Source organism: Coloeus monedula (assembly GCF_965178545.1).
Source record: "Coloeus monedula genome assembly, chromosome: 1".
NCBI lineage: Eukaryota > Metazoa > Chordata > Aves > Passeriformes > Corvidae > Coloeus > Coloeus monedula.
This window is the reverse complement of record NC_138781.1, coordinates 933,467-949,454: the sequence shown is the minus strand read 5'-3', so window position 1 is coordinate 949,454 and position 15,988 is coordinate 933,467. Positions and strand designations below refer to the sequence as shown.

General features: G+C 53.3%; 1 protein-coding gene across 1 annotated transcript; it reads left to right on the top strand.

Annotated features, from left to right (window-relative positions):
* On the top strand, nt 1-11,068 carry LOC309580891 (uncharacterized protein; the record flags this gene model as incomplete). Its single annotated transcript, XM_082295165.1, has 10 exons — nt 1-318; nt 792-921; nt 1,161-1,262; nt 1,702-1,797; nt 2,056-2,175; nt 6,377-6,490; nt 7,581-7,670; nt 8,324-8,440; nt 8,602-8,715; nt 10,006-11,068. The coding sequence occupies 10 exons, from the start codon at nt 1-3 to the stop codon at nt 10,923-10,925; spliced, it is 2,121 nt and encodes a 706-aa protein (XP_082151291.1). The 3' UTR covers nt 10,926-11,068.
* Nucleotides 11,069-15,988: the final 4,920 nt, after the last annotated feature.

Genomic DNA, 15,988 nt, shown 5'->3' with positions numbered 1-15,988 from the left:
ATGGAGCTGGCGGGCGGCAGCACCATCTCGCTGTGGACGGTGGTGGCGGCCGTGCAGGCGCTGGAGCGCAGCGTGGCCGCACACGCGTCCCGGCTCTTCAGCCTGGAGCACCGCGCCGGGAACAGCGAGAAGAAGCACCTGGACTGCGAGAAGATGGTCGGGGAGTTCGGGAACCAGCTGGAGAGCAAGTGCGCGGCGCTGGGCACCCTCGTCCAGGAGTACGGGAGGCTCCAGCGGCGCCTGGAGAACATGGAGAACCTCCTGAAGAATAGGAATCTCTGGATCCTGCGGCTGCCCCCAGGGGTGGAGGTCCCCAAGGTAACGGATGGGTCCTTAAGGGGTCTGGGGGAAACATGGACAGCGCAGAGGCTCCTCTGCTCCTCACCTCTTCCGGCAGCTTTCCGCCATGGAAATCATTTCACAAACTCTGCCAAGATTTCTTCTGTCGCCTGTCGTGCGAAGGCACGAAGCAGGAAGTGATTTCTCCTGTGTGTTGTTATATTCAGCTGGTTTTCCCTACAAAAGGAGGGGTTGACACGCTTTTACCAACAGGAAGTTTTTCCCCAGTCTGAGCTCCCCAATGGGATCAGGCTCCACACAGGGAGAATATTGTGGAATTCACAATTCATCTCCCAAAGTTTAGCAAAGATCCAGACTGTTACTGTCAGTGTCCAGAGGATGCCCCAAGGCAGGAATTTTCTTTCCCTGATGCCTGGTAGCAGGGATAAATAGGGAGGAGGATTCTCTGTGTTCCAGGAGCGGTGCTGAGTGTGTCACTTTTGGGATTGCAGGCCCCAGCTGTGGCGTTGGAAAACAATGCCACTGGCTTTTCCACTCAGGAGTGGGAGAACCTGGAGGAGTGGCAGAGGGAGCTGTATGGAAAGGTGCTGACAGGGAAGAGAGAAGCCCTGGTCCTGCTGGGTGAGTGTTGCTGTTGGGTCGGTTATCAGCACTACCAGACTGGCTCTGTTTGGGGAATCTTTCCCATCCTTGGGAAGCAGATTTGTGGGAACACGGTGAGGCCGAGGCCGGTGTTTGAGGACTCTGCGTGCTGCCCAACCATGTGTTGGAGCTGATGGAGCTGGTTTGGGGAGCGCAGCTGGGTGTGTTCCTCCCTGTGGATGCAGCAGGGAAACATTCCTATCCCTGTTCCTTGTCAGACGATGTCATCTCCGAACCTGCCCTCCTGTCCCGGCTCCAAGGAGGAGAAGCGCCCTGCAGTGAAGAGGAGCCAGCTCCTGGAGAGATCCCAGCAGAACCAGGTGCAGGCAAGGGATGAATTAAAGGTGTAATCCTGGGCGTGAGGGTCGAGTGGTGCTGTCACCAGACAGACGCTGTCACCAGACAGGTGATGGTGATGGTCCTGGTTTGCTCAGAGGGAACTTCTTGGATCTCAAAAGGAGCCAGGTTCAGGGGGAGTAACAGAGGGTGAGAAAAAATGTAACAGGTTTGATTTTTAGTATTACAAGTCAGGAAGAAATTCGTGGCTGTGAGGGTGGGGATGCCCTGGCACAGGTTGCCCTGTGGCTGCCACTGGATCCCTGGCAGTGTCCAAGGCCAGGCTGGACGGGGCTTGGAGCAGCCTGGGATAGCAGAAGGTGTCCCTCACCATGGAAGAGGGTGAAGCTGGATTATCCTGAAGGTCCTTTCCAACCCTCCTGGCATTCTGTGATCTGATTCCATGATTTCTGTCATTGGCAGAGGCTCTGCTGTTTGAACTCGATGTGAGCAGCTGGGACAGCAGAGAAACGCAGGAAAACCAGGAGGGAAGAGCAGGGCTGGCTGAACCTGGCCATGGTGAGTGTTGTGGAAGGGCCTGGGCTCGAGGGTGTGGAGGACCCTCTGGAACTGGGGGGTTTAGGGGGAACCACTTCCCTACAGGACAGAGCAGAGCTCCCAGAAGCAGGAATGGGAGGTGCTGGAGAGGTTGTGTGTGGCAAGACAGTGGGTGGGTGGGCACCAACTTCCTGGGGCAGCAAGGGAGGAGTCCAGTGGTGCTGCAATAACCAGTAGAGTTTCCTCTTTCCCAGTAAAGGAGTTTCCACTTTTCCTCAGCAGACTGCAGCATTCCAGAGCCGAGCTCTGCGGTCACCGTGAAGCAGGAAGAGGAGGAAGAGCCCTATGCAAAGGAGCAGGGAACTATGGAGGGCATGGAGTTTTCGGAGCTTGGTGTGGGTGAGTTCCAAGTGATTCCACAGCATCCTGTGCTGCTGGAGATGTGGGAATCCCTGACATTGCTGCTGTGGGACAGTGCATGCTGAGATGTGGGGGCTGAGGGGAGGCAGGTGGGGCAGTGGGGAGAGAGCAGGAGCCATGCTGAGGTGGGAAGTGGGCAGGAAGCCTCGGGACGGTTTAATTGTTGGGAAAGTTAGAGCGCTGGGAAGATGAGGCACTGCAGGTGAGGAGACTGGCATACCTGAAATGAATCCCTCGGAATACGAGGAATCATTAAGCTGAGAACAATTCTCAAGGCCTTCTCCATAGATGATTTTATGCCTGAGTATCTGGGGAGCTGGGTGAAGTTCTGGAACGTGGCAGTCAGGGACACTGTCCAGAGTGGGGAGGTGGAGAGCTTCGATATTGGGAAAGAAGGAATGTGGCCTGAGAAAGGGATGGCAGAGAGGGGGACACAGCACAGGGCTGTGCCTGGTGAGCACAGCAGGAGCTGAAGGAATCCAGGAAGGAGCCTCAGCCAAGCAGGGCAAACTCGGCTGTCACAGAATGTTGGAATGGTTTGGGTTGGAAGTGACCTTAAGGATCATCCCGTTCCACCCCCTGCCATGGGCAGGGACACCTCCCACTGTCCCAGGCTGCTCCAAGCCCCAGTGTCCAGCCTGGCCTTGGGCACTGGACCTCCTTTCCTTCCTGCTCAGTGTCCTGGCGAGCACTTTGGGTTTGTCCATTAAGTGGATAAACTTAAACCAGTGGGTTTCTATGGATTCTGGTTAAACTGCTCCTATAATTTTTTTTACTTATTCTTTGAGGCTTCAGGGCAGGGAACTTGTTTCTATCTATTTGAAAAATGCTGATTAAATTTGCAGCAGTAAAGACTTGATTTTTAATAAAAATGACATTATGCCTGTGAAACTCTAAATGCTTTTTTCAGTCTTTTTTATTTTTCAAACCATTTTACCTGCTGTAAATGGCAGTTTCTAGTATTGTACCTTATGGATGAAGAAGCAGAAGTCAACCTAAAATAAAAAAAAACCCAGGAGGTTCAATTGTTTTTAATTTTTTTTCAGTACTGTGGTGGAGCCTGAGCAGGAGAATGGTTCTCCATGTGTGTATGTGAAATCCACACAGGCCTGAAGTGTAAAAATGTCTAAAAATAGGGTGTAAATAAGCTCACAATACAATTCTTGCCCAGATCATGTCGATCCTTCTGCCAGCAAAACATTTTCAGTGTTGTGGTCGTGATGGGTTGAGTCCAGGAAGAGAAAAAATGTTTAGTTTCTGGTTTGTTTTCTGGGGCTTTTTATTTCTTGGTGCGTTTCACTTGTGTTTTGACAGCAGCTGTTTGTTCTGGAACATGAGTTCAGGGGGGTTGTTGCCCTCCAGAGTCCTCATCAGTGCTGTCACAAGAGTGGTAGAATATTGCAAGTTACAGAGAGATTTAGATCCAAATACAGAGGGTGAAGAGGAGGGAATTTGAAAATAAACGGAATGAACAAATCAAAACAGCTAAACAATAATGACCTTATTATTATTTAGGTCACACAGAAATGGGCTTCCCACAGAAAAGCTTATCCTTACTGGTTCAGCATAAAATTTGGGTTTTCAGTCAAAATACTCACTTGTGAAGAGCATTTTTAGCCTGCTCTTATCCAAGAATCCATGGGTTCTGTGGACCATTGCATGATTTGAATGGAGTTATTCCCTCCTGAGGAAGTCCATGAAATCAACAGTTCATTTTGCATCAAAATTTCATGGAGAGATCCTTTTGACTTGATGGTGTCGTGGCAGCATCTCACAGTGGAACTGTTGGGGTTCCTGCTGCATTTCATCTCCTCATGGATTTAATTGTTGGATACGGAAACCGACTTCCAGTCACAATCTGCTTGGTCAGATCTCACTCAGGAATAAATGAGTTTAGAACTCTCCCTAACATTTTGGCCGATTCGCTGCTTTAGTACAGGAAGAAGGAAAACAAAACTCCGGGTTTTTTGGTCCAGTTAGAACTTGGTTCATTTTAGATTTGGTTTTTTGGGGGGTTTTTTTATGTTCTAAGTGCCCTAAATTGCAGGATAATGTTGAGGCAAAGGCTTCCTGCTGGCAGAGGGCTGGGTTAGGTGGGATATTGGGAAGGAGTTCCTGGCTGGGAGGGTGGGCAGGCCCTGGCACTGGGTGCCCAGAGCAGCTGTGGCTGCCCCTGGATCCCTGGCAGTGTCCAAAGAAAAGCTGGACAGGGCTTGGAGCAGCCTGGCATAGTAGAAGGTGTCCCTGCCCATGGCAGGGGATGGCAATGGATGGGCTTTAAGGTCCCTTCCCACCCCAATCTTTCTGGGATTCTATAAGAGCAGGATGTATTCTGGGATAAAAAGGCAAAGTTATGGCCCTGTAAAGCAGTGCAGGGACATTTGTGATTCCCTTGTGACCAGAACATCCTGAGTTCTATTTGGGATCATCTCAGCAGCGCTCCTGGATTATTCTACAGACAACCTGAGGTGCCCTTTCTTGCCTGTTTCTGTATTTTACATGCTCCGTGTTTCATCACTTTTTGAAGCTGCCTTTGATACCAGAGATGACACAGTATTTTACAGTCAGTCATGATTTTTCTGTTCCAGACCAGCTCTCCTGAATTTCAGAGAAAAATACATGTATTTGTAACAAATCTCAGAGCTATTTTGGGATTTGTGTTGTTTGAATTGCAAAAATAGATCCCGGAATTCAAGACAAAATGTGAAGTGACACAGAAAGGTGCTGCTTTTCCAGGACTGAGAGGAAGAATAGAGGTTGTTCCTGTGCACAGGCAGGCTGATGCTCTGGAATCACAGAATCATGGAATTGCTGAAGTTGGAAAAGGCTTCTGAGTATCAAGTCCAACCATTTCCCAGCACTGCCAAGGCCACCCCTGCCCCATGTCCCTAAGTGCCACATCCACATGGCTTTTAAATCCCTCGAGCAGTGGGGACTCCACCAGTGCCCTGGGCAGCTGGGAAGCCTTTTCCAGGAAGGAATTTTCCCAATATCCAGCCTAAATGGATAGGGACCACAATCCCTCACAGCTCTGAAAGAATCCACAAGTGCCTTATGGCTCCGAGAGGATCCTTGATCTCTCATGGCTCTGAGGGTACTCCAGTCCCTCACAGTTCTGAGAGGATCCCTGATCCTTCACTGCTTTGAGGGGACCCTGTTCCCTCTTGGCTCTGAGAGGATCCTCAATCCCTCACAGTTCTAAGAGGATCCCCAAGCCCCTCACAGCTCAGATGGGACCCTGATTCCTCACAGCTCTAAGCGGGCCTCTGACCCCTCATGGCTCTGAGAGGATCCCTGATCCCTCACGGCTCTGTGTGGAACCCATTCCCTCACTGCTCTGAGGGAATTGGCCCTCACGGCTCTGAGAGGATCCTGTTCCCTCACAGCTCTGGGTGGAACCCATTCCCTCACGGCTCTGAGAGGATCCTGTTCCCTCACAGCTCTGGGTAGACCCTGATCCCTCACAGCTCTAAGGGGGATCCTGTTCCCTCACGGCTCTGGGTGGAACCCATTCCCTCACAGCTCTGAGAGGATCCTGTTCCCTCACAGCTCTGGGTGGAACCCATTCCCTCACAGCTCTGAGAGGATCCTGTTCCCTCACGGCTCTGGGTGGAACCCATTCCCTCACAGCTCTGAGGGGGATCCTGTTCCCTCATGGCTCTGGGTGGAACCCATTCCCTCACAGCTCTAAGGGGGATCCTGTTCCCTCATGGCTCTGGGTGGAACCCATTCCCTCACAGCTCTGAGAGGATCCTGTTCCCTCACGGCTCTGGGTGGAACCCATTCCCTCACAGCTCTGAGGGGGATCCTGTTCCCTCATGGCTCTGGGTGGAACCCATTCCCTCACAGCTCTGAGAGGATCCTGTTCCCTCATGGCTCTGGGTGGAACCCATTCCCTCACAGCTCTGAGGGGGATCCTGTTCCCTCATGGCTCTGGGTGGAACCCATTCCCTCACAGCTCTGAGGGGGATCCTGTTCCCTCATGGCTCTGGGTGGAACCCATTCCCTCACGGCTCTGAGGGGGATCCTGTTCCCTCACAGCTCTGAGAGGATCCTGTTCCCTTGTGGAGCGGTGCAGGTCAAGGTGCGGGTGCACGTGCAGCTGGGACGTGGTAAGGGCGGGCGGTGAGGGAGCCCCACGGTGCTCCCCCAGCTGCCCCTCACCCTGTGCTCCCCACAGGGCTGGACACCGCTGGACACAATGCCCAGGCCCCGGCAGAAGGTGGGAACCAGCCGAGTGCCCAGAGCTGTGAGGACCGCGACAGGAAAGGGAATCCTGCAGAGACCGGCACCGGTGAGTGGCGTTGAGGCTTGGTTTTGGGGACGCCTGGTTTTTGCCCCTGCCAGGTTTTGGGGACATCTGGGGTGTGGGTGGTGTTTTAGTCTGGAGCAAAGCAGGCTCTGGGGGGACCCTGTGGCTCTGCACAAGTCCCTGACAGGAGGGGGCAGCCGGGGGGGTCGGTCTCTGCTCGCAGGGAACAGGGACAGGAGGAGAGGGAACGGCCTCAGGCTGGGCCAGGGGAGGCTCAGGTTGGACATTGGGAACATTCCTTCCTGGAAAGGGCTGTCCAGCCCTGGCACAGCTGCCCAGGACCGTGGTGGAGTCCCCGTTGCTGGAGGGATTTAAAAGCCATTGTGGATGTGGCACTTGGGGACATGGGGTAGGGGTGGCCTTGGCAGTGCTGGGGATGGTTGGATTCAATGACCTTAAAGGGCTTTCCATGGCAATTCCATGATTCTGTGACCAGCCTCTCTCCAAGGCGCTTGCTGTGCTGAGTGTGGTCTTCCAAATGCAGCTGTCAGGCATTCCATCCCCACCAGCCTTTCCAGGATGCTCCATCACACTCTTCTTTTCCCTCTCCTGGGGAATCCATCAGTCCCCTTGGCCAGGTCTGTACTGTAAAGGTGCAGAGCACAGGCCCATCTGCTTTTCTTTATTTATTCCACAGACCTTTGTTTTCTTTTTTCAATAAGTTTCATGACTTACTCTCTAAGAACTCTCTTCTCACGAGTGTTTCACTGATTGGTGAGAAGTGGTGTGTGACTGAGAGGGATTGAAAAGGAAACAACAGAACTCCAGCGGTGCCAAGAGAGAAACGAAACTCAAGGACAAGAATTCAAGTGGCTCTGGCCTCTCCTGGGGCCACGGAGAACGTGTTTTCACTTGCATGAAAATGTTGTGTGTTTCTCAGGCTCAAACATCTGCTAAGGGTTTTGTAACCAACATTTCAGATCTGTTCAAGAGGCCTTGGTCAGCAGGAACTAGAACTGGAGTGAGGTTTTCACTGGAATGTGAGCTAGAACAGAGCAGATCTGCCTGGGCTGGGCTGACAATTGGAATTAATTTTGTATGGTATTAAAATAACACTGGTTCCTGTTAACAGAAGACAGCACAATCCCAATTAAGCAAGAGTTGTGCACTGCAGGTCGGGAGGAGGAGGAGGCTGCAGAAGCTCCTGGAGAGCCCTGCCCAGGTGAGTAACTGCATACCTTGGAGGGAAACCGAAGATGAGGGATTAAATTCCAGGTTGTGTGGGTTTTTTTTTTCCCCACCTCTGCTCATGTATTCCAAATCTGTTAGAAGTTTTGAGCAGACTTGCCACCAGCCCCGACAGGCGAGGGCTGGTGTTGCCCTTTCCCTTCTCAAGGACAGCTTTCTGATGCATGGCTGGTTTTTGTCCAAGTGTGGATTAGGAGATGTTTCATCCTCCCCTAAATCCCTTCAGGTTGCCCTTTCCCTCCTCCCTTCCCTTCTGGGGTTTTCCTGGGCAAGGATGAGCACACAGACTCCTCTGAAAGGCTGCAGAGCCCTGGGCCCTGTTCCTTGCCCTCTCACTTGGAACCTCTTTGTTTTACAAATCAGCTGCTCTGCTTTGCAGATTTTCCTCACTCTTTACAAAGGGTAGCAATGCTGCCTGTTGGCTCCATCAGAACTTGGCTCACTGTCTTTGCAGCCAGCTGGGATTTTTAGACCTTTCCAACAGGTTTCGTTAAGAAACTGGGCTATGGGGAGCTGGGCTTGGGGATACAACCTCCAAACAAAGCCCAAACCAGAGCAGGTTTTCGGCCTTGTGAAATCCTGAGCTTAGGCAGGTATGATCCACTTCTCCTGGATTTTCTCCCTTAGCAGAGCGAGGATTTTACAATCCTGAGGCATCCAGTCAGACTAGGAAAGGCAGCGAGGTGGATGCCAGGGAGCTGCCAGGCACAGAGGGCGAGGACCTTCCAAGAGATCCTGACACAGGTGAGGATCTGCCAAAAACTCCACTGCAGGAATTACCCCTTAATGGCTCTTCATGTTGTGTCTTCCCTGATGCTTTGGTGCCGTTGTGCATTCCCGAATTATCCGTGCTTTGTGCCTTCCCCCGGTGTTTCTCAGCTGTGTGAATTCTCCCCAATGAACAGGATTTCAGACTTATGCAACGGATATTTCATCGTGGATTAAACAAGAGGAGGAGCCACCCTGCCCTGCACAACAGGACCTGGAGAAAGAGGAAATCTCTACAGTTCCAAGTACAGGTCAGTAATGGATTTTAGCTGGGATTTCGGGACAGTAAATGTAGTTTAGAGTATTTTTTAATACTGTGTGAAATGTCACAACCTTACGATGTAAACCATGAGAGAACTGGGACAAACCTCAGTCTGCTGGTTAATATTTGGTGACAAAACTCTTGGGTTCTGTCAGCTGAAGAGACTCCTTCCCCCTTGAGCCAGCCAAAAGCTGTCAGAGGCTCTAGCTTGGGCTTGTGTTGAGGCAAGCCCAGAGGTGTGCTCAGGCTGCATGGATTGAGTCTGTGCTGCTTTTACCTGGATAAAAACCTGGCTGAGGGCTGGCCCACAGAGTGCTGGGCAAGGGAATGACACCAGCTGGTGGCCAGTGACCGGTGGTGTCCCAAGGGCTCAGTACTGGGGCCATTCTGTTTAATGTCTTTATCAACGATGTGGATGAGGGGATGGAGGGCACCCTCAGTCCTTTTTATGGACAGGATTCCCTGCCCTGAAGACAAGTTCCTCACTTCACATGCAGTCAGTTCTTCCAGGCCTTTCTGGAAATGGCTTGGAGGCTTTGGGCTTTTGATCCCCCCCCCTATAATCCATTCCCATTTCTTACCCTTATTCCTGCCTTTGTGCTGTGTTGTGCTTGTCTTCAGGAGCTACAACAAGGATGTTTGTCCCAGAAATTGCTGCCCTATCTCCACATGGCCCCCCTTCTCCAGCCAAATCTTGTTCTTTCTCATGTCACGTTAATCAACAGTCCTTGGTTGGCTCCATGGCCATCCAGTTATCAGTGTTTGGAACACACACATTCCTTTATTATCTGGGAATCAGGAGCTCAGTGGGTCTCACTTTGGACCACAGTTTATAGAGTCACAAGAGAGTGGGCTTTAATCACAGTGATTTTCCGTCCTGGCTGCAGTTCAAGTCAGTGACTTTCTTTGAAAGTTCAATAACAAAAATATTATTCTACTTGGGTGTTTCAGGCAAGAAAAATAAGTTTCCAAGGCTGTTCATTAAAAAACAGATGCTCATTAGACAACTCTAGTTCCTGGGAGCAGAGAGTGCTTCTGATAGGCTTAGGAGGGGAGGTTTAGGTTGGATATCAGGAAAAGGTTCTTCTCCCAGGGGGTGGTGGGGCACTGAACAGATATTTAAAAATGCGGTTTAAAAAAGTCCTATTTCCCTGGAGATATTGTTTCAGTGGACGCTGGTACTTGTTCCCCCCCTCAGTATTAATGATGTGGCTGTAGGCTGGGAGGGACATTCCTAAGGGGACTCCTGAATTAAAAATCTCTGAAATCTCTGTTTCAGATGAAAATTTGAAGCGGGACCATCCAGCAGACTGCTTTGAGAACAAGACCTGTGACTTAGAGATACCAGGAAGGCCAGGAGAGGGGTTTCCCAAAGATCCCAGCCATGGAGTGCCATGGGACAGTCAGTGGAATTCAGAAATGATGGAAACAACCACCACCGCGAATGGGAACGGCCTTGGAGGGGATGCTCAGTACGAGTTCTTTAGTGCTCAGGAAAGGAGCCTTGAAAAGCAGCCCTGTGTGTACAAGTGTGAGAGAAACTGCCCACAGCAGGGCCAGCCTCAGGCACCGCAGGGAGAAGGGGAGATGTTTCCAGGCCCCACGTGTCAGAGGGTGTTCCCTCTGCTGCACCCACACCCGGGAGAGAAAGGAAGGGGCCCTGGAGCTGCTCCTGCCTCCTGCGAGGGGCCGGGGCCCCGCTCCGAGTGTGGAGAGACTCCCCCGGGCACAGGCAGGCCCCGTGACCAGGACAGCCTGGGCGCAGAGGAAGCTGCTGAAAACGAGGAGAGCTTCCCCACGGACACATCGGGAGCCAGCCCCTGCTGGGATCCACCCCCGGCCCGGGGCAGCCCTGCCCAGCAGCAGAGCCAGGGCCGCGGCAAGTCCTACATTTGCAGCGACTGTGGGAAAAACTTTGTTTGCCACTCCTGGCTCGTTAGGCACCAGACAAGTCACACGGGAGAGAGGCCCTACAAGTGCTCCAAATGTGACAAAACCTACAGGAGGAAGGATTACCTCCTGAACCACCAGCGCCGGCACACGGGAGAGAGGCTTTTCCAGTGTCCTCTCTGCAGCAAAAGGTTTGTGCTCAAGAGGAGCCTGCTGAAGCATCAGGAAGGTCACATGCAGGACACACACGTGCCGCTGGTCAGCTGGCCCTGCGGGAACATCAGGGGCTCCGTGATGCATTCCATATAGGACATCACCCACGGCCCCCTCGGGGTCCCCTCGCTGGGCCAGGGCAGCTCTGTGCCAGACCCTGAGGGCAGGAGAAGGCTGTGGAACAGCCATCCCGAGCCCCTCCCAGGAAAAGGGAGGTGGCTGGGGGTTGTTTTCCGTGTTAGACAGCATTCACCAGTGCCTGTGGATTTGGGGAGGTGTTGGAGGTGCTGCTGGCTGTGGATCCATGTGGGAGAGAAACTGCGTTGACATGGAACAGTTTGTGATGTTTGTTACAAAGAAGAATGGTCTGACTAGAGAGAAATTATCTGAAATGTTATCCCAGGAGTCCGGAGTCCTTGGACTGGGCTGAGCTGGGAACAAGTGAGTTAAAGGTATTAATTGTCCACTAAATGAGTGAAAGGGTGTCAGGAAACGCCCACTTGGGTGAAATACTTTGGGAAAGGAAGTGTTGCTTCTGTGGCTGTATGAGGAAGCCTCTTTCTTCAGTGGCAAACAGAAAGAAGGCTGCAGAGCCTGGGAGGCAGCTCATTCCCACTGTTAAATCCTGGGGCTCCTTGCTGCTGAGCCCCAAGGGAGAATTCCTGGAGGGTGAGATCCTTACTGGGAGTTGTAAAATGGCCCGAGAGCCTGGAATATGGTTTCAATTTTGCATAGCCTTAAAGTTGTGTTGCATTTATTTTCCCACATTGTTAACGGTCTTCTGTTTTTGTTCAATTTTCCAAACCCCGTGAAAGTGGAACATGGAGATGCTGCAGAAACCTGGGAAACATGGAGTTAACGAGCTGCTGTGTCCCAAACACTGATAACAAGATCTGCTGGAGGGAGAGGGGGCCATGTGGAGGTAGGGCAGCTCTGCTCCTCCAGACTCCTTGTGTCCCACTCCCAAGAGGAAAGAAGCTCCCAAGGTTTGTAGATGCCTGTGGGCAAAACAGAGTGACAGGTGTCAGAGGGGTCCAAAAACGCTCACAAAGTTATATTAGAAAATTCCACACTCAGTGTGGGAATTGGTATTTTTGCCCTTATCTTCTGGTATTAAGAGAAATAGCAGAGTAAAAGAAAAGAGGGAAGAGAGAGAGGGAGGTCAGAGAGGCGAAGGGGAGGAGATCACCAGTCCTGGCTCTGGCATCGATCCAGCTGACACAGTGTCCAGGATCCCAGAGGTGCCCCTGTGAATGCTGTATCACCTTTTTATAACCAAGTTTTCCACACCCTGGGGCCACTTTTTTCACTTTTGATGCAAGCAAGTGAGCAGACACAGTCCATCCCTCTGGATCCTCCTAGAAACGGGTCAGGGGGTCTTTGGTGGTTTTGATCCCCCCCAAACTGATCAACCTTTGTTGGACACTCCATGTCCTGTGCTGTTCCACGTTGTGCTTATCTCCAGGAGCCAGAATGAGGGCGTTTGTCCCAGAAAAGAGCTGCCCCAGCTCCGTGTGCTCCCTTGTCCAGCCACGTCCTGTCCTTTCCCGTTCCGTGTCTCACACAGCAGTCCTTAGCTGGCTCCACAGCTGTGGCTGAGACACACACACCCTTATCTCCTGGCCTTCTACAGAATCCAAAGTGATAAACCTCGGCCTGAAAAATAATCAGCTTGGGACTCTACTGACTTCAGCAGAATTCAGGGACAGAGTTATTGGAGAATTTAGATAGGAAAAAGCGTGGTAGAGGGAAACAAGACTCCAGAGAGGAAATAGAAGGGAGGAAAAGAGCTGTCAGTGAAAACTGAGCAGCTGCAGAGAGACTTACAGGAAGAAAAGCCTCAAAATTGGAAAAATCAGAGGGGCTGAAAATATCAGAGGGTCCCCCTCTGCAGGCACACCCTTTGTTCCAGTTTGTCCCTTGTTAGCAGGTTTGGGACACAGCAGCACATTAACTCCTTGGTGCCTGGGATGCCACACCCCAGGGCACTGCCCACATGGTGTTGGGACCCACAGCTTTTATTTGGGCCAACTCATCTGGAACTCCAGAAATTCCCTTTCCTGCTGCAGCAGGAATTTGCCATTGTGGTACTTTAATAATTTTTAAATCAAGGAGTGCAGGCACTGCATGGAGTCAGTGCACCGTAGCCTCTGGAATTCTTTTGGGGTTAAGGTTGGCAGATTCCTGGTTCTCACCCAGGAGCCATAAATTAACCTGAGCAGTTTGACACAGGAGCATTGCTCCAGGGATTTTAACTCTTTGCCCTCTGGGTCCTACATGAGCGTCCTGCTATGTTAATACTGCATATTGTGCTCCCGTGTCTATTAAAAATGGTATTAATTGTTGGCAAGAACCAGCTGGAATGTGAATGTCCAGGCTGTTATTTTGGCTGCATGGATAAGATTCCACTTGCTGGATGTCTGGCTGTTAAGGAAATTTCCCCGTCTGCCCATCCAGGAGTCACAGCTGGGCATCACCTGAGCTGGGACCGGCGCCCGTGAGCCGGTGGGTCCCTGTTTGATCCCACACTCACACAGGTTTCCTCACAGACTGCATCCCAGATTTCCCATAGCGGAGCCTCGGGCACAATAATTTAATCTTCATACAGCAACAGCATAACAGCTCTAGGTGGTGCTTCCAGAGAGAGATCCCAAACAAAGCAATTCCACCCTCCTCCCCGGGCTTTTCTCCCCTCACAGTCTAAACTGAAAATCTGGGATGATCGGCTCCTGCTGTGTCCCTGAGTGTCCCTCGCTGCGCCCTTTGTTATGGAAAGCTCGGGCACTTCCCGGCCCCTGGCCTCGCGCTCCTGATTGTTTCCCTCCGCAGTGCCCAGGGGGCTCTTGCAAATCAACCCCCTGGGTCGGATCAAACGGGATCGTTTTTTATGAGCCATTTCCCGCTCCACCCCCAGAGGTCCAGGAGATTCAGAGGTGTTGGAGGAGATAAGGAAAGACTTTTCCCCGCTTCTCGGGATCACCCCAAGTTTCCATCCCGTTATTCAGGGGACACAACGGGTTTTCTAATCTGTGCGATTGTAGCAGCCAGGGCTCCAAGGAGTTAAGGCGCTGCTGTGTCCCAAACGCTGATAAGGAGCAGGATGGAACAGGATGCGACTGGAGAGGGAGCGCGTCAGATAGGGCAGCGCTGCTCCGGAGGCCAACTCCCCCTCGGGACGCGGAGACACAACAAACACAGGACGAGGCCAGCGGGGAAGGAGCACGGAGATGAGCAGAGAGGGATCAAGAGCACCACAACCCTTCAAAGCCCTCCGACCCAATTCCAGAAAGGTCCGGGGGCAGGATTGCGCACATTCCTTCATTTGCATGGGAAGTGGGAAACCTGATCCCGGGGCGGGGAAAATTTACCCATAAGAAGGTGCCCGCACAGCATCCTCGGGACCCTGCACATCCTGCAGACCCAGATCGGCGCTGGAGCCAGGACTGGTGATGTTTCCTGACCTCTCCCTCTTCCCTCCTTTATTTTTAATTTACTAATAGAACAGAAGGGGCTAACTCACCCCAATTTCCATGTCAAGTCTGTAACTTACCAATCAAACTTCGTAGCTCTTTTGGGACCCTCTGGCGTTTGGACCCCGGGCATCTCCGTGCCTGAGGAACTTCGCTCCCTTGTGGAGCGGGACAGGGCAGCTGCTCGTTAAACATCCTCCTTCAGAGACCTTTCGCTCGTGTTCAAGGGTCTCTCACGGGGCTGAGTCGGACGTGTGGCCTTGTAAGGACACAATTTACTCCTTTTACTAATAAGAGTCTGGATTTGTCACCTGTCACCTTGTTGGGGGCGTCGTGGGCAAAAAAAAAAATAGAGAAACAGAGGTGTCTGAGTCAGGGAAGAGCCTGTTTGGGGTCAGAGCTCCTTCACTTTTCCTTAAAGGAAACTTCCTTAAAGGGCCTTTTTTCGCCTGCGTGTTTCTGCTTAAGTTTTGTCAGGATGTTTGATTCGTTGGCTGGAAATTTCAGGGGTTTTAATTAAAACTATCAAATGCCACGGGTCGTTCTGCAGCGGGAGGGGAGGAGCGAGGCTGAAGCCAGAGGAGGAACTCAGCGGCTGCCTCCCCCAAATCCAAGATTTCAAGGCATCTTTGCGTTGGGAGGAAACGGGCGCGGAGGAGGGGAGCGGCGGGGGCCGGTCCCGGGGTCCGCCTGCGCTCCAGGCGGGGGAGGTTCCCTCCGCTTCCCGGGCCCGGGCCCGCACTCCGAGACGGCGAATGCCCCGTCCCACCGGTGCTCGGAGAGGGGTCCAGGGGCTCCGGTCCCGTCCCGCGGCTGGTTTTCGGTGAGGAGTCCCCAGGGCCACAGCCCCGTCCTGCTGCCGGTGGTCGGTGAAAGGTCTCTGGGCTTCGGCCCCATCCCGCGGCCGGCGCTCGGTGAGGGGGTGCCAGGGCTCCGTTCCGCGGCCGGTGCTCGGTGAGGGAGCTCGGATCTCCGTCCCCAACCTGCGGCCGGTGCTCGGTGAGGATTCCCGAGGCTCCTTCCCCGTCCCGCGGCCGGTGCTCGGTGAGGATTCCCGGGGCTCCTTCCCCGTCCCGCGGCCGGTGCTCGGTGAGGATTCCCGGGGCTCCTTCCCCGTCCCGCGGCCGGTGCTCGGTGAGGATTCCCGGGGCTCTTTCCCCGTCCCGCGGCCGGTGCTCGGTGAGGATTCCCGGGGCTCTTTCCCCGTCCCGCGGCCGGTGCTCGGTGAGGATTCCCGGGGCTCTTTCCCCGTCCCGCGGCCGGTGCTCGGTGAGGATTCCCGGGGCTCTTTCCCCGTCCCGCGGCCGGTGCTCGGTGAGGATTCCCGGGGCTCTTTCCCCGTCCCGCGGCCGGTGCTCGGTGAGGATTCCCGGGGCTCTTTCCCCGTCCCGCGGCCGGTGCTCGGTGCAGGTTCCCGCGGTTCCGGCCCCGCCGCCGTTGCCAGGACAACGAGAGGACGCCGCTCCCAATCCCCTCCTCCCTTCCCTCCTCATCCAATCAGCGCCCTGCTTTCCCTGCGCGCTGACCAATGGGGATGAGCGCCCTTGCCCGCCCCCTCCTCCGGGGGGTGGGCGGAGACGGGGGCGGCGGGCCAATAGCGTGGGGGGAGTGGTTAGGGCTGGCTCTCGATTGGCTGCTGCTGCCCGGCACCGCCTCTGATTGGCTGCTGCGGCTTGGCGCGGCAGAGGG